The sequence below is a fragment of the Phascolarctos cinereus genome, unplaced genomic scaffold (genome assembly GCF_003287225.1).
Source record: "Phascolarctos cinereus isolate Bilbo 61053 unplaced genomic scaffold, phaCin_HiC Scaffold_2;HRSCAF=192, whole genome shotgun sequence".
Classification (NCBI taxonomy): Eukaryota; Metazoa; Chordata; class Mammalia; order Diprotodontia; family Phascolarctidae; genus Phascolarctos; species Phascolarctos cinereus.
In genome coordinates this window covers 97,277,435-97,304,864 of record NW_027555625.1, presented here as the reverse complement: position 1 = coordinate 97,304,864, position 27,430 = coordinate 97,277,435, and the positions used below count along the sequence as shown (strand labels likewise).

Genomic DNA, 27,430 nt, shown 5'->3' with positions numbered 1-27,430 from the left:
TAACACAATCATTAATTGACAGAGTGGTCACATCAGAGCTGAGTCTGTGAAGGAGTTATTGCCTGAGGAATATAAAAGAAACAAAAAAATATAAATAGACTGAAAACGTTTTCCTGATTTCCTTGAATTCAAAGAAGTGGAGAAAAGGCATCAAAATTTACTAATATCACACGAAAGGCTTGTTTGTGCAAATTATTTGCAGTCTGTCCTTGTCCTTGTATGATCATGATTAACAGACTTGAGAACGCTGGGAAATCAGTGGGCTTCCTGGAATGAGAGGAGTGAGTCAATGCTGACCCTAACTGTGGAATAAGTCACAGGTGTGGGAAGCCACAGTGGAAGCCATAAATGCCAGAGAAGCACCTTACCACATCTGAGTTCCTTTAAGTATTCTCCCATCCCACATCTGCCAACCACAAGGTCATTTCTGTTCTATTCTCTTCCTCTTCCACGTGCCCCTAGCTTTCTTCTCCTTCCCATTGGATGGATGATGATCAAAGAGGCATTTGTAGAATATACCTAATGATATACATATATAAAGTATAGTGCTATAGGGACTCCAAAAGGTCTAAAAAGTACAGTCTGAAAAAGATACCTGCCCTCAAGATGCCTTCTAACAGTTTCCTTGGGTATGAAATGAGCATAAAAAAATTTCTGCTGTCTGATTTGTTAACTGTTGGGTAGGGACTAGACTTGAGATTTCAATGATGTGGAAAACTCCCAAATGTTCATAGATGAGACTGTATTAGGACATAAAGGAACCCAGATACTCACCCTACTCCTCGCAATACCTGCAAAAAGCCCTAAAAACGTTGCAGAGGAAAGTTCAAGACCATACAAGACAACGACCAGAAGCCCACAATTGAGACAAGCCAGGGTAGGTGGAAGTCAAAGCACAAAGCAGCTATATCCAATGGCAGGGGATAAGCCCCAAGCAGCTCCCAGTTCAGAACAACAGCAGGGCCCCAGCAAGACATCAGCCCAGGCAGCATCCTTTGTAGACCCATCAGAAAGCAGGCCTAGAGCAGCATCCAGGCAGTCCTCACCTAACCCAGGACCCAAGCAACCCTGACCTAACCCTGCATTTAGACAGTCTGGGTCGAACCACAGCAGGAGACAATTCCTTTTGGAGGTGGGGCCTACTCTTGGGCTAAGACCAGGCCTACACCAGTCTGACCTAAGCACAAGTCCAGAACCCAGAAACTGAGGTTGGATGTATGAAGTCTTCCATGTGAGGAAACTCTCTCTACCAAGATAGGTTGGCATCTTCTTTGTAATATAAAGTCTTTAAAAGATGTCTGAAGCAATGATACCAGTACTGGAGATGAGGAGTGGGGTGAGGAAGATTCAAACACAGGTCTTCCTTGTTATAAGAATAGTTGTCAGTTCTATGCAATACTGCCTCTTATACTGTACTTACAAACTAAAGTGCTGTAAATATGAGTTGCAGTAGGAGGAGGAGGAGGAGGGGTAATAACAGCAGAAGCAATAGTAGTAGTAAAGATAGACAAAGATTTATTTAATGTAAACATACCTAACAGAAAAGCATTATCAGCTGATATTTTGTATGCCTTCTCTAGGAACTTCTACCTCTTACAATCTATAGCTTCCCTTAAGACTCAAATCAGGTGCCAACCTCCAACAGCAGCCTTTCCTGATCCCTTAGGTGTTAATGCTTTCTACCTCTTCAAATTATCTTCTTTATTTTTATGTTGTATCCGTCTCCTTGAGGGCTCAGACTTTTTCCTTCTGCCTTTGTGTCCCTGGTGCTTAGCCTACTGCCAAACATGTAGAGAACTCTGATTAATGCTAATCGAATTGAATTGAATTGAATATTATACTAGGAAGGAAGATATGAAGAGTCACAAAACTAGGTCTCCACACTAAGAATACTTACAGTTTTGTTGGGAAGGTAACATACATAAGTTAAAAGGTTAATAATAGTACAAAGTAGAATGGGGTAAGTGGCCAAAATGTAGACATGAAATATTGAATTGAAGAGTTGAGAGGAAGAAAAAAGGGAGAAATCACTTGAGGGGTGGGGGGCAGACTGCAAAGGCTTCAGTTAAGAGGGGGTCCCTGGAGTCAAGCCTTTAAGGAAGTTGATAAATTCTTGAATCCTTGTTCACCAGGGAATAGGTATTTGCGTCAAAGCTTGGGAACCCTAATGGGGATCTGATATTGGTAAGTATTCATTTTTACTACTTTCTTCCATTTCATTCTCTTCACATGATCATTACTAATTCATATCCTCTCTTTATCACTCTTCCCAAATATTATTTCATTTCCAACTGTCCTTTTATGTCTAAATTCTAATAGATAAAGATGCTGAATTCTTTATCTTACCATATAAAATACTTCAGCTCTTTGCAAACAGGTGCTGGAGAATGAGGAAGTCATGTGTAATCCTACTCCTTCATAGGATCAGAGATTTAGAACTGGAAGGGACCCTGGAGGCCATTTTCATTTTTGTAGATGAGGAAATTGAGGTCTAGAGAGGAAACATGACTAGCTCAAAGTCACAAAGTTAGGATTTTTTTAACCCAGCATTCTCTACCACCCCTAAACTAGCGCTCTTTCTGCTGATCTGTGTTACCTCTCCATGTGGGCTTGTCTTCCTGAACACTCCTAGCTTTTAACATGTTGGTCTTCAGAGGTGGAGTAAATTTGGAGAATTTCAAGGGGAAGATATTAAAGCCACAAGTCAAAATTAAACTCTTTGCAAAATATTTTAACTTCAAGATTCTCCATCAGGATGATTTAATCATGTTTTGCCCAAATGAAAGTACATGAAGTATTTGTGTGTCCTTTAGCTGAATGGAGCAATGGAATAGAACTTTGCAAGTGCAGTCTAGAGTTCAAATGATTCTTCAGATTTTACTAGCTGTGTGTCTTTGGGTAATTCACTTAACCTCTGCTGGCCTCAGTTTCCTGACATTTGCAAAATGGGGGATAATATCACTGCATCCCCAAGTTATTGTAAGGATAAAATGAGATTATATTTGCAAAGTACTTTGAAAACCTTAAAACCCTATATAAATACTAGTCATTATCATTGTTGTTGTTTCCACAAGAATTCCAGGAGTTAGAGAGCACACATTCATTTTTATCTGTACTTCAGCCTTTGTAAACTAGAAAACCTATAATATCCAGATATCACCTTTATGCATTTCTACAAGTTAAAATCTAATTTGATTATTGTAAGAATTAAATAAGAGCACAGTTTATGAAAATTAAGCTGGAACTAGAAAACAGCTTTAGGATATGTGATAAATTTTAAAATATCTAGAAATATTTATATACATACGGTTATATTCTTATAGCTTAATTTTAACTAATGTTAGCCTGCAGAGAAGAAGCCTTAGGGAAGGCATTCTATTTGTCTTCCAGAGTTTGAAGGGTCATTATGTTAAGGAGGATTAGACTTTCTATTCTTAGACCCATAGAGGAGAACTAGAAGCAATGAGTAGAAGGTGTAGAGAGGCAGCTTTGGGCTCAGTGTTATGAATAACTGCCAAACAATTAAAGCTGCCCCAAAGTGGAATAGGCAGCCAGCCTTGGGAAGTAGAGGTCCCCTTTTCCCAGCAGGTCTTCAAGTAAAAGAAGGAAAAATACGTCAAGTATATGTTAAGGGAGTTCTTCAAGAGGTTTTAGTTGAAATGGTTAATACCTGAGATCCCTTCCAGCTCTGAGATTGTGTAGTCAATACCATCAGAGAATTTTCAAAGGGATGTCAGATGTACTTATTGCCATAAGTAGTGCTGGGTGACTGTGGCGGTACCCCAAGGCATCGGCATCCACAGGAGCACACTTTCTCCCCCTGCGTGCTTTGTGATCCAATGACTCTGGCCTCCTTGCTGTTCCTTCAATGTGACACTCCATCTGCCAACTCTGAGCATTTACAAGAATTGGTTTTTTGTGCCTAGACCTCTCCTTCCTCATCTCTACCTTCTGGCTTCTCTGGCTTCCATCGCATTTCAACTCAAGTCCCACCTTTTGCCAACAAGATTTATTTGATCCTCCTTAACTTTAGTGTTTTCCTTCTGAGATTTTTCCAGTTTATCCTGTAAACATCTTCTTTCTACATAGCTGTTTTCATGTTGTCTCTTCCATTGGAACCTGAGTTCCTTGAGAAGAGGGCCTATTTTTTGCTTTTCTTTATCCCCACCATTTAGTGCAGTGCTTGGCATATAGTCAGTGCTAAATAGATGCTTGCTGACTTGATTTGACTTTCAACTTATGTTTTTCCACCATCCTCTTCTCCTGTGTGATACAAACACTCCCTGAGTCACCACTAGAAGGGTCATGTTGCCATGGCATTTTCTTCTTGGGGCCTGCCTTTCCCAGCAAGTAGAGTTGGAATAGGGACCGGCTTATTTCTTCTCTTAGTGTGACCATACCCAGCTTTGAACTTTACTCTACAAAGCCACCCCATTCTCCTTTTTTTCTTAACCTCAAGTAAAGAATTCCTAGTTAAAGTTCTGTAAATACAATATAAATGAAATCTCTTCAAATTGAACACATAATTTTAAAAAAGCAAAACTATATTTTTTGGAAAAGTAAGTACATTCTTATTTCTAAATCTACAAAATGAGTATAACAGTTTCTGTAGCTCCTACCTCACTGGGTCCTTGTGTAGATTAAATGAGATAATGTGTATAAGACATTTTTAAATTGTAAAGCTCTCTATAAATTTAGTATTTTTAATAAATGTTTTAATACTAATCAAAAACCTCCTTACTTGGCCTCGGACTAATTTTTAAGCAACATTTTGTGTTTCTTTATTAACTAGTGACCATTTTTTGTTTTGGCTCCTGCTGCAAAGTTGTTTATTTATAAAATAGCATTTATAGTGATGTGTTCAATTATGATAGACAGATAAACATCACAAATCTAAAGGCATATTTGAACCGAGATAGTTAACATAATGATCATCTGGGTTGAATATCTGAATTCTCACTGTTATTCTGGAACACTTCCCTCCTTTAACTTAATGGTTATCTAACCCAACCTCCCATCCAAAGCAAAAATTCCCTTCAATGTAATATTCTTACCTGGTGGTTATCTAGTCATCACTCATACATTTTGAGTGTGAGACAACTCACTCCTGATCAGGGTAGGAAGCCCTTTCATAGTTAGGCAGATCTAATTGTTACAAAATTCTTTATCATGTTGAACTACAAGCAGCCTCCCTGTAACTTGTACCCACTGGTGCTAGATTTAGCCATTGAAATGATGCATAATTGCTTTGCAAACAGTAGGTGCTTAATAATATTTGTCAGATTCATTTGTATATATCAGATCTTAACATATTTGTAGACAGATAGCCATGAATAATATACTGCAAGAGCTGAAAGAAACCTCAGAAGCCATCTGCTCCATCACATACCAGAAAGAGCTCTCTACTCTTCCCCCAACCCACCAGAATATTTCTGAAACTTCTCCTAAGATCTCAAGTTAAGAGAAACTTAACAACCTCCCTCCCCACCCCAACCCCCACCCTCCAAAAAAAAAAAACGGTTTAATTTTACTTTTGGAAGATTATTATTGAGACATCAAAACAAATCTAACCCTCCGGCTCTTGGATTTCAAAACAGGAATAATCCTCTTCTTCAAGTACTCCATAGTTTCTCACCTAAGCCTTTTCTTCTCCAAGTCAAACATCTCCTGTTCCTTCAATTGATCATTATATGATGTGGTCTCAAAGCCCTTCACTTTCTGGGCTGCCTACTTTTGGACATTTTCCAGCTTAATAATGACCTTCCTAAAATGTGGCCCCCTGAACAGCATGCAGTAATTCCTCTGTGGCCTAACCAGGGCAGAGTACAGTAATATTGACATCTCTCTAGACATGGATAACATTCTATTATCACAGCCTAAGATCAGGTCACCATTTTTTAGCTTTCATATCCCACTGTTTCCCTAAATTGAGCTTGTAGTCTGCTGAAATCCTTAGATCTTTTGCAGATGCATGTGCTCTCTAGTTCCCAATTTTACTCTACAGTATCTAAAGATCCTGTCTCTGAACCCTTTGAATCTGTCCTTCAACATATCTGAGTTCACATCAGACTATGCCTGGATTTTCTTTCCTTTTCTATCTTAAATTCTAAGATGGAGTCATCAGTTACATTCAATGTTCCCATCATTTTTACTTCATCAACAATCTCTCCTTGTAGGCAAAAGTCACATCCACAATAGTAGTTTTGTTGTATTGATTCCTCAGTCTTTTGGAACATGAAGCTCTCATTAAGGCAAGTTTTAAAAATTAACTTTCTACTTTTAGCCTTTTCTTCTCAGCCCTAAATACATCTTGACTTCCATTAAACTGACCTTTTGTTTTGTTCCATGCTCTTTATGATCATAGCGATCCTTTCCTGAATGTTCTTCAGTTTGTCAATTGTCTCTTTTAAAATCTGATTCCTTGTGCTGAATATGCCACTTTAAGTGAAATCTAACCAATAAGAGAATTAATTAATTCCCATAATTTAGACCCTGTGCTTACATTAATTTGTTATGGTAGTTTTCTTTCATAGCTTAATAACATTGTATTTTTATAAAGTTTCTGGTCAGCCAGGGACTAGAGACAAGATAGGTGTTTCAGTGGATAGAGTGTTAGGCCTAAGTCAAGAAGATTTGAGCTCAAGTCCAGCCTCAGATACTAATTGTATGACTCTGGGCAAGTCACTTAATTTCTTTCTGCTTCAGTTTCCTCAACTGCAAAATGGGGATGATAGCATGAAACTCCTAGGATTGTCGTGAGGATTAAACGAGATAATATTTGTAGAGTGTTCAGCACAGCGTGTAGCACGTAATAGGCACTTAATAAATGCTTGCTTGTCTTCTGCTTCTGAACTGCTGCCAAGCCAGCTCTCCCCCATCTCATGCTTGTGCGTTTGAATCTAGGGGCCTGAATGCAAGCCTTTACATTTATTCTTGTTAATTGTCCCTATTTAGAAGCACAGAGGGATGCCCCTCCTGTTGAAAATATATTTAAACAACGACACGATCATTATAATAATCCTCCTTGGAGCTGTGTTTTCTTAAATAAACTCAGGCTATTTTGATTGTTGTTGCTAGGGACCTACTGGCACAGTGAGGAAATCATGGAGGCAAGCTGTCAGAAGCATTTATCTGGACCTTTGTTGAATGTAGGAAACAATGACAAAGCTACTCTTCGGTGAACGGTGAACGGGTGTAACCATTGATCTTATGCCACAGTGGTTTTCTGGGCTGCCCAATTCCACAACCTGTTGCTCATGCTCATTTAATCACTATGTGGTGCTCAAGTGTTAGAGTAATTGAAACTCTTTAGACGGCCTGGTAATTAGATACTTGCAGAATGGCAAAATATTAAATGTAAGAGAATTGTATTGATCAATATTTTCCTTCTTAAAAACTTCATAAACAACATTTCCCAAAAAGAAGGTAAGCACCTGGTCAATAAAAATGTCTGACCGGTGCTACTGCCATGAAATGCTTTGATTCTAAAACTGCATTAGCCAAGATAAATAGCCAGATTGCAGCATATTGTAAATGTTCTGTAGAGATATGTGATAATCATCCTGGCATAACAGAAAGAGAGCTGGCCTTTGGAGTCAAATAGATTTGGGGTCAGGTCCCGTTTCTGCCATCTGTTGACTGCATGACTGTGAGTGAATCACTTAACCTCTCACTGTCCCACATAACTCTCTTTGAAGAATCTTCCATTTATATTATAGAAGGAATTTTCCTTATCTAGGGTTCCCTAAAAAAATGGAATGAATAAAAAGGAATTTATTAAGTGTTCATTATGTGCAAAGAACTGTGCCAAATAACAGGGATACAAATAGAAGAATATGTCAAGTTCCATCTAACATTTACCTCTACATATTCCCCATCAGTAAAATAAGGGGATTAGAACAGATGGTTTCTAATTGCCTTTCTAATCCTAAAATGCTATGATCCATCAATCTAGATGCAATGTAGTTAAGTTGTTTTTTTTGCAGCATGGGGGGCCTGGCTCATGATCTGTACCTGGCCTCCCATTAATCAACCCCCGCCTAACTTTTGGTCTCCCCAAAGGAGGATGTGTTCTGAAGACTAGAGTTAGTCAAAGGACCTGGGTTCAAATCCTTACTCTATCATATACTACTTTCATGACATTGGGCAAATCATTTAACCTATATGGGCCTCAGTTTCCTTTTCTGGTAACTAGGTGGCACAGTGGATACAGTGCTGGGTCTGAAGTCAGGAAGACTTGAGTTCAAATACAGCCTCAGACACATACCAGCTATATGACCCTAAGCAAATCACTTAACTTCTCTTTGCCTCAGTTTCCTTAACCATAAAATGGGGATAATAGCCTCTATCTCACAAGGTTGTTGCAAGGACAAAATGAGAAAATATTTGTAAAGCACTTAACACCATGCCTGGCACATAGTAAGTATTATATAAATGCTTATTCCCTTTCCTTCTCCACTTCTGCAAAATAAGGGAGTTAGATTAGATAACCTCTAATATCTCTCCTATCTGTAGGCTTAGGAGCTTGCACCCTTCAAGTGATCTGGGCTCAGGATGATTTTCGAAAATTGTTTTTGTTGTTCAAAGACTTTGGGAGTATTTCTGAAAAGGATACATGGAAAGCCAGATGGCTGGTCTGGCTAAAGTAGCATCCAGGTGATCCTACTTTTGTTGATTTCTTGATTGGATGAATTATAGAATCATAGAGTGTCAGAGCTGAAAGAAACTTTGGAGTTCAACTAGTCCAGCTTACTCATTTTACAGATGAGGTGTAAGTAACTTGGCCAAGGTTGCTGTTATTATTGTTCGGTCATGTCTGACTCTTTGTGACCTCATTTGGGGTTTTCTTAAAACAGATACTAGAGTGCCTTGCCATTTCCTTTTTCAGCTCATTTTACAGATGAGGAAACTGAGGCAGCAAATAGGGTTAAGTGACTTGCCCAGAGTCACACCTTTAGTAACTGTCTAAAGCCAGAGTAGAGCTCAGATCTTCCTGACTTTGGGCCTGATACCCAGTGAACCACCAACTTGCCCAAGGACATAGACTAATAGAAAATAGCAGACTTGGGATTTGATTTCTGGTTTCCTATCCCACAGGGGCAGTGATATTTTAATCCCCTTCAGTTACTCTTTGTATACTTCATACTGAATTCCTATTGCCTTTGCAAATTTTAGATCCTCTAATATAAACCTTCCCTTAGTTTTCATGAAGAATATCCTAATCCATCTCCCAAATTACTCCACTGGATTGAGGAAGATAATACAGGGAATTTGTCCTGTATATCTACAAATTCCTCTTTCTCTTAATCCCTACATAAAGTAGTAGTACTACATAAAAGGAATCCCTAGCATGGTGTTTTGACAGAAACTGACGAAAAGAACATTTCAAATGAAGGCTAGAAGCATGTCCTCCAATCACTCAGAAGACCCAAGACATCTGATAAACTCAGCACATATTAGGTACTCCGGGTTTGGGGTTTCATATAAGTGAAACAAGACACCTGTGGATTGAGTAGAAAGAAACAATGTGGTTTTATTACTTTCATTGCATTTTCTTTTTTGCCACAACCCCATTATTTAGCCATGAGGATTTTTTTTTCTGTGTTCTCTTAATTACATAGTGTGCCAGTTTTTAGCGCAGAAAATGTGCAACTTCCTTAAACATGACTCACACACACAAAAAAAGGTTAAGAAACTAGTTGTGAAAATAGGCTAATGATTTTCCAACCTCACCTTTTTTTAGCATGTATCTATTATTTGCCTTTATTACTAAGAACTATATTTTACTCCTCATTGCATGGATAATGCCTTTTAAATTGATTAGAATTTTCACAAGATATTCAGAGCACAGTTCTATATCTGAAAAGCTCCAATTTCCTCAGACTGAACTGATTACAAGCTAATAGCAGTAGTTAATTTTGTGGGAAAACTAAGAGGTAAGGTAAATGTTCACTGAAATTTGCAGTTTTCAATTTCCTAATATTAACAAATACATGCAGACTCTTCAGGAAAATCACCTATATATTTTGTAGAGTAAAGGAAGAAAAAGTTCTATATATCACATCAAATTCTTCCTTATTAAGGTAATTAGCTTGTGTAGCAGTTTAATTATTTTTTCTTGGTGTATCAATAGGTTAGCTCAAAGTACAACATAACAGGTTTGGTTTTTTTTTAATCTCTAGTATTGATTGGCTATGAAGTGATGTGTTTAGGGGCTCTCTTGCAGTTTCTATAGGACTATTTATTTAAATTGAAAAAAAAACAGTATTACTTGAAAAAAAATAACAAGAACTTTGATTTAACAGCACAAAGAAGGGCACTGCCTAATCCTTCAAGTAGGAAATTGCTTTTCTTCATGATCCATTGCTTTCATACTGTTTCTGGCTGCTATTGCTATAGAAGAAAGGTAATAGGGTGGCTCTCCTTTAACCATATATGTTTGAAGCTCAGGTGCTAAATTATGGTGAAAGTGGATAAATTAAAGTCCTTCTTCTCTTCTTCATCATCATCAACATCATCAAAACTTGACCGAAATGATATTGGAGTCACATGTGGATGTCTGTGAATAACAAGGCCATAGAAAGTTTGGATGAAAAGGTAAAAAAAGAAATTAAGGAGGCATCAGTGGGGTGTCCTGGATGGCATTTACATAGCTTGCAAAGTATCTCACACACATTGTCTTATTTGATCCTCCCAATGACCCAATGAAAGAGTTGCTAAATCAATCCATCAGTCAACATTGATTTAGCATTTCCTATATGCCAGGTCCAACCTATGGGTAACTTGTCTATGGTTATGCAGATAGAAAGGAGGGGAGATAGGGTTAGAACCCAGATAGCTCCTTATTTACAAGTCCCATATTATTTCCATCATGCAATGGTGAAAGGAGCATTGACTTTGTAGTCATAAGACTTGGGTTCTACAATTTACTAGCCCTATGACATTGAGGATGTCACTAAGCCTCTATGCATTCGGTTTCTGATCTGTCAAATGAGAACAATAATATTGTACTACCTACCACACACGGTTTTGTTGTTGTTTTTGTTTGTTGTTTTGGAAAACATGTAAGTGTGAATTCATCAGTTCCCAAGCATTTATTAATTGCTTACTATGTGCTAAGCCCTGGGGAAAAAAAATGAAACAGTCTTTGCTATCAAGGAGATTACAATCTACCAAGGGAAATATCAAGTGTGTAAGTACATTAGAGATACAAGCAAAGTAAATACAAGGTAATTTGACAGGGAATACTAGCACCTCCAGGAGTAGCTTGGTAGCAAAATGGTAAGAATGCCAGGCCTGCAGTGAGGAAGAATAATCTTCATGAGTTCAAATATGACCTGAGGCCAAAGTCTGACCTCAGACACTTACTAGCTGTGTGACCCTGGGCAAGTCACTTAACCCAGTTTGCTGCATCAGTTTCTGCATCTATAAAATGAGCTTGAGAAGTAAATGGCAAACCACTCCAGCATCTCTGCCAAGAAAACCCTAAATGGGGTCATGAAGAATAGGACATGACTGAAACAACTGAACAACAATTATTAAATAGATACTTGTAGGCCTTCTGTGGATGGTTGTACTGGTCTAATTTAACAGCACATTCCCAAATGGGGATGACTACTGTGATGAAGGCAGATTTGAGGCAGATTTGTTTATGATCCTCTTTCATTGTAATTTCTTTGGTAAAGTTTTTTATAATATTTCAAGTCTGAAGGAACAGTGGCTTCTTTCACTGTAATTCAAACTAAGCTTGTATTAGATGACATAATTCATAGTTTTTCAGGAGGCATTTAATTAATATTTGTTGATTAATTGATCATGATCAGAGCTATAACTAAGGTGAGATGATCATATCTTTCCAGGTCTAATATAGAAAGTGATAACAGCAGTTCTACTCTTTCAGTAGACAGAAAGAATTGAGCCAACATCTAATTAGCAATAATAATCAACAGACGGAGTGCTCTACCCTCATCCTCCCCACCCCTTCTCCCATCCCTATCCTGGGGCTGTCTCTACACTCAGGAAAGCTTCTTCCCAACTCAGTCCCATTCTATCACCTGGCTCCATTCCCCAGAATAGCTTCTTCAACCTCAGTCAGGGAAGTCTCAGTATCTAAACTCTGTAGGAAATTGTATACTAACACATGCAGTTTCTCCCACTAAATTCATATGTCCCAAGATCCAGAATTTCTAGACAAAGCTCTGATCATAATCAGAAATTTCGAGCTAGAAGAGATTTTAGAAGCCATCTAGGCCACCTTCCTTTTATTGCTAAGAAAACTTACCCATGGTAATACAAGTAATAACTAAGGTAGCAGTGTTTTCAACCCAAGCTCACTGACTCCAAATTCAGTTCTCTTCCCACCTTCCAGTGCTACCTACACTATCACAATTCAAAGAAGCATTATTCAGCTTAAGGCAGAGAAATGATTGGTCTCTCCTCATTGAAACAATTCCCTTTTCAACATTTAGAACCTAAATATTGTTAATGAATTAGTTTTTGTATTTTAGAGAAAATGAGAATTCCCCTCCCCAGCTCTACCTCCTAATCAGGTTTAATTTAGGGATAACAATGAAAAAAACAAACCCCAAACATTTGTTTTTCCTGCTCTATTTGGGCAAACTCCCTAAGTCTGGGAACTGTGCTAGTGTCCATCAGTTTTTCATTAGGTCTATAGTATAATCTAAAAGAAAACTGAGGATATTCATCTGAAAATATTATCAGAAAAGAGGAAAAACTCAGGTATGCTTCGTTTTAATTCCTGGCATGTGTTGGATATTGAAGACCACACCATATGCCTAATGAAAGCTTCATTAGGAAGACATTAGTAGATTAATCCTACTCACTGTGTGGTTTATTTTATTTAGAATGCAATAAGGTAAGTTCATTAGTTTGCAGAGTTAATGTTTTCTACTGTACCTCAACACAACAAGGAATAATTCCACAGAGATCCACAGATCTCGCTAACACCTGTCAAGATAAACACATGGTTCTCTGGGGGAATTATCTTGGCAATATATCTGAGAAGATCTAGGGGGAAAGTAACTCTTTCACACATATAAAAAAGGTACACAGTAACCAAAAAAAACCCCAAAAACTGATTAATGATTTTTTCAAATGCCTCAGAGGTCAGATATATCTTATACAAGTAAAGAAAAAATTGGGTCTGTCCTTTCTGAATAAATATTTGTGATCATATGCTGCTTGATTTGAAAAGCATTTTAAGGTATTTGAAGAATATGGAATAATTATGCCATTTGAAGTGAATCACTGAAAGGTTGTCTGGGACCTGTAATCAAATCTCCATCAGTCCCATGGCAAATATATGAGATTATAAGTTTTGTTACAGTAATATTATTTGCACTGTTATACTTAAGATGCTGTCAGTATTTCCATTATAATCCCCCATTTTCAGGGATTTATAAGCTGGCTATAAACATTTGCTCTGCAATATACCCTGGCAGTGAGCACCTTAGTTTCATAGTAAATTTTCTTTATAAAGTATAGAAAGACACTGATCTTTTTTGACTGTGCTTAAGACATGAGTGGAGAAAACATGATAATAGCTTCCATTATTCTTTATAATCATTTAATTTAGTGTTCAAACTAAAATTCTCTGAATCAGAGGGTATAGAAACAGCATGTCTAGATACATGGAAAAGTTTTGTTTTATTTTAGAAATAGTATTAGTTGCGTACCAGCTGCATCATTGGCATTCAGTAAAATCTTGTTTAATAATGTTTTGTTTGTTTTTTTAAGATAATCTTGTTGGAGATATGCATATAGTAGAATAATGGTGTTGGTAATGAACAAAAATCATTGGACTAGTTATGATTTCAAACAGTAGTAGTAACTCAACTTTATGTAACACCTTCTGTTTGCAAAGTACTTCATTCGAAACAACCCTGTGAAGTAGGTAGGCTCATGATTATTCACATTCAAAGGATTACAAAGTTGTGGATCAGAAAATGAAAGCAACAGCTAGTAAATGTTAGAACTAGGCTCCAAACCCAGATCTTTTGATTTACCAACTAGACTTTTTCTATTATGCCGTTCTCTAGGCCATTGCTAAAAATGGAGGTATTTTTATGACGTTGTGGACCATTTTTTGGACTGATATGTCTCCAAACTCTTTTATTTCTTCCTCTTTTGTCTAAGTTCCCCTAACACCCAAATTCAGGTCTACCTGCAAATTTCCCCAACTGAGATGAAAACTAAAGTCAAGGTTGGAAAATATCTAAAATAGACAATTTTTTTTTCATAATGCATTAATAACTACCTTCATTTCCTTTTATTCCCCTGAAGCTTTGATTTGTATCAATAGAGATTAGCAACTCTTCTGCACCTTCTGCCTTAGAGACTTGCCTAGAGCATTGAGAGATTCAGTGATTTGCTCAGGGTCATACAACCAACCATGTGAAACAAGGCTTCCTAACTTCAGACTCCAAGGCATTCATTACACCAGGCACCAGTCACCAAACTGCCTTGGAGTCCATACTAATGAGTTGACAAAAAAATCTACACACTATCTTGAATGAGGGCATCAGCCACAGAATACTTTCAAAATGTTGTTCAATCCAACAAATATATATTCAACTATTGGCATCAATCTTCCCCATAGCTAATGTTGGTTTAAATTGAAACCAGGCACTTCAGGACCTGGAAGGGATAGGGTGCCTGGTTCTACTGTTGCTGCCTATTTTGGGTGCCTGGGATTAGCAGCAAAGGTATTGCTGAGCCACAGTCAGTGATATCTGAAAGAATATAGAAAATAGAAGACGTATCATGAGATGAGAAAAGTGTAAGTGTATCAGAAAGAGAAGAAAAACTACAAATTACAGGCCACTTAGCTCAGCTTCCATTCTTGTGACAATTCAAAAACACATCATTAAAGACATTGTTGGCAGACATTTAGAAACAGAGTGATTACAAAAAGCCAACATGGCTTTACTAAGAATAGGTCAAGCCAAACTAACTAAATGCCCCCTTTGGATAAGATTACTAAACTAGTGGAAGAGCTGAATGTTGTGGATAGAGCTTATCTAGGTTTTAGGAAGGCAAATAATATCTGTCACTATTCTTATGGAAGAGATGAAGAGATACGGATTAGAAAATAATATTCTTAAACAAATTCAGAACTGGTTGAATGACCTAACTTAAAAGTAGTTGCTAATGGTTCAGCGTCAGTGTGACAGGAGGAGTATGATGATGTATCCCAAGGATCTCTGCTTGACTCTGGGCTGTTAAATTAAGCCTTTTCAACAGTGACTTGGAGAAAGACATAGATGGTATGCTCATCACTTTGCAGATGACACAAAGCTGGGAGGGATCACTAACACTGTGAATGACAGAATCAGGATACAAAAGGATCTTGACAGGCTAAAACAATGGGCTAAATCTAATTTGATGGGATTCAATAGGGATAAATGTAAAGTCATCTTCTTTGGTACATATATATATATGTATAGATATATATATACATATATACATATGTATATATATATATATCTATACATATATACACACACACATATGTGTGTATCTATATACACATATATATATAGATACACACACATATATGCATATATACATATATACGTATTATATATATACATATATACACACACATACACACACACACACACACACACACATATATAAATATAGGATGTTCAAGGCAAGGTTATATAACAGTTACTCTGAGAAAGATGGAGGGGGGAGGGGTTATTTACCTGAAGCCTCAATATGTCAACAGTGAAATGAAAAGAAATGCAAAGAAAGTTAATGTAATCTTAATATGCATCAAAAGAAAAATAGGGGACAACTAGGTGGCACAGTGAATAGAGCACCGGCCCTGGAGTCAGGAAAACCTGAGTTCAAATCCAGCCTCAGGCAGATAACACTCACTAGCTGTGTGACTCTGGGCAAGGAAGACTAGGGGTAGGTGTTTGGGGTGGGGTATGCTCCCTGGCTTAAAGTATTTTGAAGGATTATCATGTTGGGGAAGGATTAGATTTGTTCTGTTTTACCCCAGTGGGCTTTCATCCATTGTTAAAATGGGTAGAAGTAACAAAGAAACACATTTAAGCTTGATATCAGGGAAAATTTCCTAACAAATATTGTCCAAAAGTAGAATGGGCTCCCTGGAGAAGAGGTGGACTCCCCTGCCTGGAGGTCTTCCAGCAGAGCTGGATGACCACCTGACTGGTATATTACAGTGCAGAGTCCTTCCATGTATGAGTTGAACTAGATGACCTTTAAGGTTCTTTCTGACTCTCAAATGTTGTGGTTAATCAGCTCTAAGGAAATAGGCTACAATTTTTTTCCTCTGCCAGTAAATGCCACCCCTTGGGCACAGGATCAATACACCATTTGTCCCTTTTTTATGGTGGCATTATACGTTATCATCTGGCTGTATCTAAAATAATTTGAGGTGTCTAGAATTTTGTTTTACTTTCATTTCTGGTCTAAATGGCCTTAAAATATCTGTCTATGAGAGGGCAAGTAGAGGGTACAGTTTAGTGGTAGCAGGGAGAGAAAAGGAGAGTGATAAGGATAGGTACACTATCAATAATTTGCATTAAAACTGTGTTAGCTATAACGTGGTATAATGGATAGATTGCTGGATTTAGAGTTTGGAAGACTTGGGTTCAAATCTTGTCTCTAACTATTTTTGTTAACTTGAGCAAATCACTAAATCTCTTTGAGCCTCAGGCTCAAATGTTACTAATTTATAGACTAGTTATGATCTGCTTCCTGGAGGGCATTTCCATACCTCCAGAATATCTGTCCCACTATCTAGAATGAGACCCTTAAACCATTGACATGGCATTGTAATTGTCTGAGAGAAATGAAAGGTATGTTGGTTCTGGTCTAATAAGCAGAGGACTTGTTTGAGGGAAAAGATTTTGAGCTGCGTTTGTAATGACAAGAGACTAAAAGGAAAAGGGGGCAACTGTTTCATTAAATAGAGAAGAGATGAAGAGGAACCTCAGAGGCAGGAGTGGTAAGTTTGAGTAGTGAAAGGAATTCACTGTTGTATGGTGGTAGATGAAGCTAGTTAAGAGCTGCTGGGTGAATAGGGGTGAACCTATTCTTGAACCTATTGAGAATTAAGAATTTGAAGGGGACTGTGGTGTGGCTTTATTATGTTTGTTATCTGCTACTCTTATACAATCAATTAAACAGTAAGAGACTGACAGTGGAGAGCCTGGTGAGGAGGTGATTTAGGATAGAATTAGCAGAGCCTGGGCCAGATGTTTTTTATAGTTGAAATGGAAAAACAGAGTCAAAGTGAGAGGCTGTTGCATGACAAAAATAAGGTGTGATCATGGCCTAGATGTAAGGGGTGAAGAATATGAAATCATCTCCACAAATATGGGGCTATGGGTCAGACAGTCAACTCTATCTGGTTAGCTAACAAAAACAAACTATCAAACATGGATGGAGGTGCTCACATCAGTGATGAGGAAGAGGTCATATGCATATATTTTCCAAATAGTGCCCAGAAATGGTTTTAGGGGTTCACAAGAGGAGTATCCCTTTCCACAGTACAACAAATGCTTCACAAATGGCTTTTTCCCTTTCACCTTCTAATGAACAGAAATCCAGATTAGTGTAATTTTATATTTAGAATAGGACTTGCCACACTTTTATTCTAGGACCCCCTCTGCCTCATCCCATTCCCTTTATCCCCTTTTATAAGGGAGTTTGTTAGAATTACATTGGGCAAGCTCTTTAATGGTTAACAAAAAGACTAACTGAGCTTGGGATTTCAGTGAAAAGTACTAGATTAAAAAGAAATGCACAAATTTATAGAATTTTGCCTTGGGGTCCCAAATCAGAATTTAATAGCACAAAGGGGAAAGCTTAGGTGAAAGACTGGAAACAGTTCAATTTCATTTCCATCAACAAATGTTTATGAAAGATGAGTATTCAAGAAAAAAATAAAAACAACCAAGAACACTTGCTATTATGGAGTTCACAGAATAAAGCTTGTTGGTTCAGGGTACCCAGGTCAAATAGAATATCAAGAATTCAAGCTAATTAGGAGATGAGGAAAGTAGACTAGGTTTCTGTTATTACCAGAACCTTTTTTCTCAAAGTACCTTTGCCTATACTCTAATAAAAAAAAAGGGAAAACAAAAACAAAAATCCTAGTGATCATTTTTAATTTTTAGCTAAGGACGTGGGGGGTGGGGGAATGTGTTATTTTACAGCTCATAATGGCTAACCACACAATACTGGGCAAAATGTGAAAACAAATTAAATTTCAAAGATATAACCCATATTTCACTGAAGTCTGACTGATGAGGGCATTGACTCTTGCTTTCTCCTAAAAGGAACTGGAGAAGGGAGGAAGGGGAGGGAATAAGCATTTATTAAGGACCCCGTCTAGGCCAGATACTGTGCTAATTGCTTTACAAATGTTATCTCATTTGATCCTCACAACAACTCTGTGAGTTAGGTGTTACTATTATGCTCATTTTATAGTTGAGGAAACTGAAGCAGGCAGAGGTTAAGTGACTTGCCCAGGGTCATGCAGCTCTTATGTTTCAAAGGACAGATCTGAATTCAGTTATTCTTGACTCCATGCCCAGCTCTCTCTCTACTGTGCTACCTAGATGCCAGTCTTACCCTGTTGAGGAGTAAATTCTTCTTCCGCTGGAACTCAACTTGTGTCTTTTAGATAAATTATACAATGTCGTAGTTATTATTTTGTCGATTTAGTCACTTCCAACTCTTCATGACCCCATTTGGGATTTTCTTGGCAAGGATACTAGACTGGTTTGCCATTTCCTTCTCCAACTCATTTTACAGATAAAGAAACTGAGGCCAACAGGGTTAAGTGATTTGTCCAGGGTTATATAGCTAATACATGTCTGAGGCCAGATTTGAACTCAAGTACTCATGACCCCAGGGCCAGCACCTAGCTGCCCCCACAGTATAATAGACCAGATGTGAAACATTTGAAAGGTTTCATATTTGGAGCAAGTGTTGGCTAATACCTTTCCACTTCATATGTTCACTGTAGGTCTGTGTTAAAGTTGAAGAGCATCAGTTGCAAGACTAGTCATTGCTAAACTGGGACTAGAAAATGATGATGATTCAAATAGGAAAGCAGTTGACCAAACTATACTTCTGTTTTGTTTTGTTTTGTTTTGGGGGGGGGTTTGTTGTTTTAGGCAATGGGGTTAAAGGTCACACAGCTAGTAAGTGTTATGTGTCTGAGGCCACATTTGAACTCAGGTCATCTTGAATCCAGGGCCGGTGCTCTATCCACTTCGCCACCTAGCTGCCCCCCAAACTATACTTCCAAAGGAGATCATACAAGCCCTGTCTAAATGGATCCAATACATACATATATGTGTGTATAGGTATACACACACACACACACACACACACACACACACATATATATATATATATATAAATTTTCAATTAACAAAATCTATTTCTACCCCTCCCGCATACCTCCCCCACACTTGAAAAATAATTAAATGAAAGCCCCTTGTAGCAAATATACATAGTTAGGCAAAACTAATTCCTGCATTGTCCATTTCCAAAAAAACATATATAGGTCTCTATTTTGTAACCTGATGCCATCATGAAGTATATCAGGAAAGTTTCATCACAGATCCTCAGAGATTATGGTTGGTCATTGTGTAGATCAAAATTCTCAACTCTTTCAAAGTTCTTTGCAAGACCTTTTTTTTTTTGTTGTTGTTATTATTATCCTCATCCTTCTTGCTAAGGATAGGTGCCCCTGGGGTCCACCTATATTCCACATTCAAGGTTTGCTGAACTTCACAGCTCCCAAGGCCTCAAAATACCTAATTCTAAGGCATTCCTTCCTTCCCATCTCAAAAGCCATCTCAAAAGTATACAGACACCTTGAACTTGGTTAGGCTTTTCCCCCCATTATGCTGACACCAGTAGAAATACAAAATGTAATTCTGACACCTTCTTCATTTTTAATTTAAAAAAAATTTTGGTGCTGCCTGTGGGTTTTAATAATGCTTCCCCTCTGCTGCTTTTAATGCCTACTTTTCTATTTAAAAAGCTTAGCACTGAGCTGTAAGGATTCCCAATTAAGCTTAAGAAAAACATGAAAAGGTTGGAAGTGTCTGTCTGACAGCCATCCTGTTTCTTGAGACAGTAGGGTTGGTTTGGAGAACACGAGCACAAAAAAATAATTAAAGATGACTTGTCCTCTTTTGTGTCCCCATATATTCTCTCTTCTTCACACCATTCCCCTTTGCCTCCTTCCTTTCCCTACGTTCCCTCTCTTTTCCCTTTCCAGACTTCTTCCTGGATCCCATAACTCCTCACATTTGTTTTTTCTCTCCACTGTTTTCCACATTCAGCTCTTGTGCTGTATCTAATGATTCAGCCTCCTGGCATCCAAATAACCTTTCCTTGCTAACAAAGGAAGGGGTATGTATGATGAGTGTCTACTTTGGGTTCATCATAGCTCCTGCCACCAGGAGAGAAACAAAAGAAGTCATTATCCCTGGCTGTTGGAATTTACAGACTAGTTTTGGAGAGAAGATTAACATACATGAACCACTCAGAAGACATTACAAAATTGTATGTGGTTAGTATGTGTTTTGGTGTTAAATTGTGTGGTATAGATGATTATGTCATAATGAGTGAAATCTCTCTATATTTGCCATGATACTCCCTGCTTAAATAATACTTTGCAGTGACTCCCTATTGCCTGTAGGAAAAAAATACAAGCTCCCTGAAAAATGTGAAAATATGACTCAACTTACTTTTCTTAGATTGACTTCCTCTTTATACAGTCTATATTGGGGCAGCTAGATGGCCCAGTGGGTAGAGTGCCAAGCCTGGAGTCAGTAAGACTCGAGTTCAAATCCAGTCTCAGACAGTTACTAGCTTTGAGACCCTGGCAAGTCACTTAATCCTGTTTGCCTCAGTTTCCTTACCTGTAAAATGAGCTGGAGAAGGAAATGGCAAACCATTCCAGTATCTCTGCAGAGAAAACCCCAAATGGGGTCACAGAGAGTCAGACACGACTGACAAAGGACTGACTAAACTGATTGAACATTCTGTTTTCTATCTATTAGTAGCTGTCTCTCATACTCACTGGGCCATCTTACCTGTGTGCCTTCTTTTAAGGTCTCCCTTAGATTTGGAGTACATGCTATCATCATCTCTACCTTTCAGATTCCCTCCCTTTCATCAAGGTCCACCTTAAGTGGGGGCTGTCTTTCAATGAGCTTTCCCTTCTCCCCTCAGTGGTTGATACTTTCATTCTCATCATTGACCTTTTACCCCAATCCCTTTATTTCCTTTCCTGTTTTATACTTACCAGTTCATATACCATACCCCCTTCCCAGTAGAATGTAAGTTCCCTGGGGGCAAGAACTGTTTTGTTTTTGTCTTTTCAAATCCTAGAACCTATAGTACCTTGCATGTAGCAGATGCTTAATCACTTTTAATTCAATTGGGAAAAACAACAACAATAATAATAACAGTAACCTTAATTACTATTATGACATATATGTAGGCTGTAGTATACAAAGTGACTTGTGTAAGTCAGCTTATTTGTTTCTAATGAACAGTTCTATGTGGTTAATAGTACAAGACTTAACATCCTCACTTTAAGTATAGCGGTGAAATAATCTGCCCAAGTTCAAACAGATAATAAGTGGCAATACTGAGACTCAAACCAGGATCACAGATTGTTTGAGCTGAGAGTGATCTTAGAAATCATCTAATACCGTCCCCTTTTGTTACAGTTGAAGGCAATGAGGTCCCGAAATGCTGAAGTGACTTACGTAAAGTCAGCTAGACGGCTAGATGGTGCAGTGGGTACAATGTTGAATTTGGAGTCAGGAAGTACCAAGTTCAAATAGGGCCTTAAACACTTCTAGTTGTGTGACTATGACAACTCATTTAACTTCTGTCTACCTCAGTTTCTTCATCTGTAAAATAGAGCTAGTAATAGCACCCACCTCCCAGGGCTGTTTGTGAAGATAAAATGAGGTAAAATTTGTGAAGTGCCTAACAAACCTTAAAACACTATATAAATTCTAACTGTTGTTGTTGTTGTTTATTGAAGTTACAAAGCCAGTGAGTAAAAGAGCTGAGATTTGAACTAGGGTCTCTGAACAAGTTGGGTGTCATGATATTTTTAATGAAGTTGAATAATGATGTGAAGTCCTTCATTTGGGTAAAAAATAATAAACTGCATAAAGTTAGAAATGGGGAGACATGACATAACACTTCACATGAGAAAGACAAGGAGGGTTTAAATAGAGTGTACCTTTAATATACATGAACCTGGCACATATTTGTATCCCCAGTGCCTACCTCTGGGGATATATATTATGTACTTAACAAAGTCATGTTGATTGCTTGATATTATTTAATTAATGCCTCTTGATTGATTGTGATATGACTGCCAGAAAAAGCTGATAGGATCTGAAGTTGCTGATAAAAGTCTAGGATAAGGATGGCGATGGTTTTGCTGTATTTACTTCTTTCTGGTGAGACCACTTTTTTCAACATAGTGTTCAGTTCTAAATATCACATTTCAAAAAGAATATGAACAGGATAGAAAAAGAACTGAAAATTAAGTCATAAAAGGAATGGCCATTTAGCCTGTTGAAGAGAAGACTCATGGGACATATAATAGGTGTTTTGAAGTATTTGAAGGATTTTGATGAGGAATTACATATTCTGTATGAATGCAGAGGGCAGATAAAAATCAGAAAGACAGGTTTTGTCTCAGTATATGGGGGTAGGGAGAGCCTTCTAATGATTAGAACTATCCAAAAATGGAATGGACTTACTCATGTGGTAGTAACTCTGCATTCATTTGGAGGTGTCCAAGCAGAGGCTAGGTGACTGTTGCTAGAAATGTTGTAAAAGTGATTTATGTTTCAGGTATGAATTGAGTAAAATGATTTCTGAGATTTCTTCCAATTCCCAAAGTCTATGATCGTAAGGAGTAGGAGAGACATTATTTTCACTTGATAGACATAGAAACCAATTCTTAGAGGCTTTGCAACTTGACTAAAGTCAACAGAACTAATTAACAGTAAAGTGTGAACTAGAATCCAGATCTTGTGTGCCCTTCTTGTCATACCATACTACAAAGTGAGAGACTTGGAAATAAAAACTTTGAACATACAATCTTCCTTCTATTTCTCTTTCCTCTTTTCCTTCATAAGCCTCTTACTGTCTTTTTATTTATTTATTTTTTATATAAACTAAAGAGCTTTTAATCTGTTTCATTGTTGCTATTCTTAAGATTTAGTCACCAGGTAGCCAACCTATATTTGCTGATTTAGTCCTTGGAAAGCAGACTCAGTATGATTGTAGGATCATACTCAAAGTTTTTCTAGCATGTTAGAATATTCTAGAGCTTGGACCCTGCTGGCACAGCCTTTGAAAATATCAGGTCACCTCCATGACATGGTGAGACATGGGAAAATTTGGTGAGAGTTTTACCAAACCCTGAAAAATTTAAAAGCCTGCTAGATAAACTCCACAAGCAGTCAAGAATTTGGCTATTCACAAAGGAAAAGTCAAATGCATCAAGAATACCTATTTGCCCACAGCATACATTTCCATGGACAATCTATAGGGTTGGTCCATAAGCATATATCAGTTCCATCAGTTCTTTCTATCACAAGGAAGGTGTCCAATGAGGTTTTACAAATATAATACATAGGGATTAGAAGTTAACTAAGAATGACAGACCAGTGTGTGTGTGTGTGTGTGTGTGTGTGTGTGTGTGTGTGTGTGTGTGTGTGTGTGTGTGTGTGTTCCAATATTTGGAAGTAGCTTTCTTGTTTCAAAAGCTTCATGGTGTAAAGGGAAACCCTGTACTAATCCTCAGGTCACTAGACCTCAATTTGAGTCTTTGTTATAATATTTTCTGTTTGATCTTTGACAAGTCACAGGCTCTTTGAAATGTTAGCTTGCTCATCTGAAAAATGGGGATAAAATTTGAATTGCCTGTCTCAAACAGTTGTTACAAAGACTGCACTTTGTAACCCTTAAAACTCTATATGACTTATTCATGATTGTCATTCTTGTGGTTCCACGGGAGTGCTCAGAAAAAAAAAAAGTTGTAAAGAAGGGGATGGGAATGTTGGGTAGAGAAGTTTAAGGGAAGAGGTATGGATTGAAAAATCATGATTTTGGATTTATTCTACAGAAGTCATAGTTTCAACTATGAGACTGGATGAGACCTTTAAGGAAAGACCACATAAAAAAGAGTTTTTATGGATGTAGGTGTTTGCTGCCTAAACGTTACTTAAATGCACAGCAGTTGTAGAGTTGACATGTCTCATTCAAAATTAGTCATGATATACAGTATTTGCCAAATGCATGTGAAGTCTTTAAACTTCCCTACATATTTCCCTAGGTTTAAGGTAGCAATATATCGAACCATAAATTAATATGTAGGTGATTGATTGAGTTGATTCATTTCTTCAGGAAAGAATTTTATTATTTATTTTTCAGGATGCAAATGTATAATTGTTTACAATTGGAGTTTATTCAATTAAATTCAGCAAACATATATTTGAATTGAGCATTAGGATCCGTGCTAGTGAGGAAATATTACATATGCAGGTAATTAATAATCAAACTATTTTCACTTATTTTTCACAAGAAGTCTTAAAAATAAATCAAACCCCAGGACACTTATAACCACCATCAATCAACACATATTGAAACTCTTTATTGTAGCTAGTGGTAACCCATGTTTTTGTTGCTATTCCCTTCTCCCAATTAAATCATGAACCATCTGTTCTGGAAAATAAATCCATTCAATGTCCTTAACCATGCAAAACTAGATAGAGAATTGTAGCTTTAGGGTGCTAGTGTTTTGACTTTTCCAATTCTTTGAGCCATCATCTTTATCATCCTTACAAGTAACTTTCACATAGTTATGTCATTTACTCCTTACAATAACCCTGTAAGATGAGAAGTGTAAGAATTATGCCCATTTCACTGATAAGGAGACTGAGGCTTAAAAGCATAGTGTTAGACAGCTAGTAAGTGGCAGCAAGGGGAATGGCATAGAATAAAAACTCAAGTCTTTTTTACTGCTAAGTTCATTACTCTTTCTAGTGTACAGCAAGATGCTGTTTTTGTTCAATAATTGGAAATTTAGGTTTTAAATTTCCTGCTTTACTTAGGAGTGGGATATTTAAGTCTTAGCATCCCTAATGCCATTTCTTATTATGACCTGGAGTATTAGATAAGTACAACCTCCTCTCCCCTCATGCAGTAGCATAGTAGTTGTGACCTCTTAAGGGGATATCATTTTGTATGTGTTTTTGTCCCCACTCTGCCCTTATTTCTCTTTCATCCTCTCCCCTCTCAGCTCTTTAGAGTCAAATTCACTTATCCTCTATCCTACTATGTATTTTTAAAAAATTCCTTGCGTTTTCACTGCTGTATATGAGCTATGACGCTGTGGCTCAACATTATCAGTGGTAACGAGAACTCTTTGTTATGAGTAATGTGTGTAATTACCAGATCATCAAACTGATGCTTGAGTAGATAGTGTCAAGCCATATTTAGCAGACTGCGTTTGAACACCTGGTGGAACAAGTTTCATCCAATAAAAAGAGTGGAATTCATTCCTTTTTAAGATGTAAGTGAGCTCTCAAGACAGTGGTACATCTGAACCACCGAGGTAGGGGAATGGGGCCTTTTACCGCCTTAATTTGGAAGGAGAATTCACCTGCAGAAGAGGCACAGTTGCTTTTTTAGGTGTTCCCCCTAACGGTGTACACGTGTCCCTTTGAAATGTAGAAAATTAAAGTCAGAGGGAAATCTGGGCGATTTTTGTGGGCAGCTAGACTCAGCCTCCCTCTTTAACATAGGCTCGTCCTCTGCATTGCATCCGAGCTTCGGTGATTTGCTGTTTGGAGACTGCAGATTTGCATAGAGCCCCTTCTCTTCGCAAAGCGAGTGTGTGTGTGTGTGTGTATGTGTGTGTGTGTGTGTGTGTGTATGTGTGTGTGTGTATGTGTGTGAGTGTGTTTTCTTCTGCTTCTTCTCTCTCTTTCTCTCCCTCTCTCTCTCTCTTTCCCTTTTCCCTCCCTACTTCTTTCAGAAGGGTGCACTATTCTGTCGGAAAACATCGGCGGGTATTACTGTCAATAGTCAGACCACTGAGATCGCATCGGGAGCAGTCTGATTATCGCAGCCTTCGCCCGTGGTGAGCTGGCTGCCCAGAGATTGCCCGTGCGAGCGAGGCGAACCGGCTGGAGCTGAATGGAGGGAAGAGGAGAATCAATTTGATTGTTTTTTTTTTTTCTTCACCCCTTAAAGGAGCTTTGGCCGGCGAAGTGGCCTTTCTTGTCCCACATGCAAAATGCTGAACGGCCGGATACCTAGTGGATTCTTGGAGTATGGATGTCATTTAGAAGGGGGGCACTTCTTGGAGGTTCTTTAACATCCTTCTTCTCTCCTCCCCCCCCAAAAAAAAACCCGCACACTCATGCACACACCCTAAACTATTTGGGAGTATTGAGAACCTGGAGCCCTGGAAAGCTGGGACCAGCCCCTGGGTGTGTGGTATTTCTTGCCCGGGGTTACCTTTTCGGACCAGTCCCACACAAGCTGGATTCACCTTGACTATGTTTCGGATTGTTTTGGGTGGAAGGCGCCGCGGACTCCAGGCTCGGGAGAAGACTGTCCGAAGGGAAAGGATGGGTGCCCTGGTGCGGTGAGGCTGCCGGCACTCGGTGTGTGTGAGGCGCTGCGTCTTCGCCCACCCTCCCGCTCCCCGCACCCTGGGCTGCCCCTTTTCCCCGGTAGCCAAAGTTTGCCTCCCGCTGCGGCTGCACCTCTCCCACCGCCTAGCCATGTACCAGAGGATGCTCAAGTGCAGCTCGGAACTGGGGTCCCCCGGCAGCAGCTGTGGCGGCGGCGGCGGCGGCGGCTGTGGCGGTGGCGGTGGTGGCGGTGGCGGCGGCGCGGGGGGGCGCCTCGCTCTGCTTTGGATAGTTCCTCTTACCCTCAGCGGCCTCCTAGGAGTGGCGTGGGGGGCTTCCAGTTTGGGAGCGCACCACATCCACCATTTCCATGGCAGCAGCAAACATCATTCAGTGCCTATTGCTATCTACAGGTCACCTGCTTCCTTGAGAGGCGGACACGGTGGGTTCCAGATGCCAAGTTCTCTCGGGTTATTATCTAAGCTCCCACTTCCCTCCCCCCGCTAGGTAGTAAGATTTGAGAGCAAGAAAAGGGGTGTGTGTGTGTGTGTGTGTGTGTAGTGTATATCACTTATTCCTTAGGAGACAAAAGGAAGGGGAGGGGGTGTCTCTGCTGTTTATGGGGGTGGGAGGGGCATTCCTTATCTAGATCCCGGAGGGGAGAGAGATTGGTACCTTTTTTAAAGCTAGCCAGAGGCTGGGCATCCATGCCCAGAGGGCAG

At 38.7% G+C, this 27,430-nt stretch overlaps 1 protein-coding gene across 25 annotated transcripts in view; it reads left to right on the top strand.

The window, feature by feature from the left end:
- NRXN1 (neurexin 1) overlaps positions 1-27,430 on the top strand; it is a 1,404,735-nt gene that overhangs the window by 832,699 nt on the left and 544,606 nt on the right. For 2 of the 25 annotated variants that reach the window (XM_020996248.2, XM_020996247.2), the window contains exon 1: positions 25,688-27,150. The exons of 21 other annotated variants lie outside the window; for them this stretch is intronic. In XM_020996248.2, coding sequence (XP_020851907.1) covers positions 26,859-27,150 — 292 coding nt within the window. In that variant the 5' untranslated portion in view covers positions 25,688-26,858. Of the gene's footprint in view, positions 1-25,687; positions 27,151-27,430 lie in introns of those variants that run through there. 2 more of the 25 variants (XM_020996245.2, XM_020996246.2) reach the window with 2 other exon arrangements.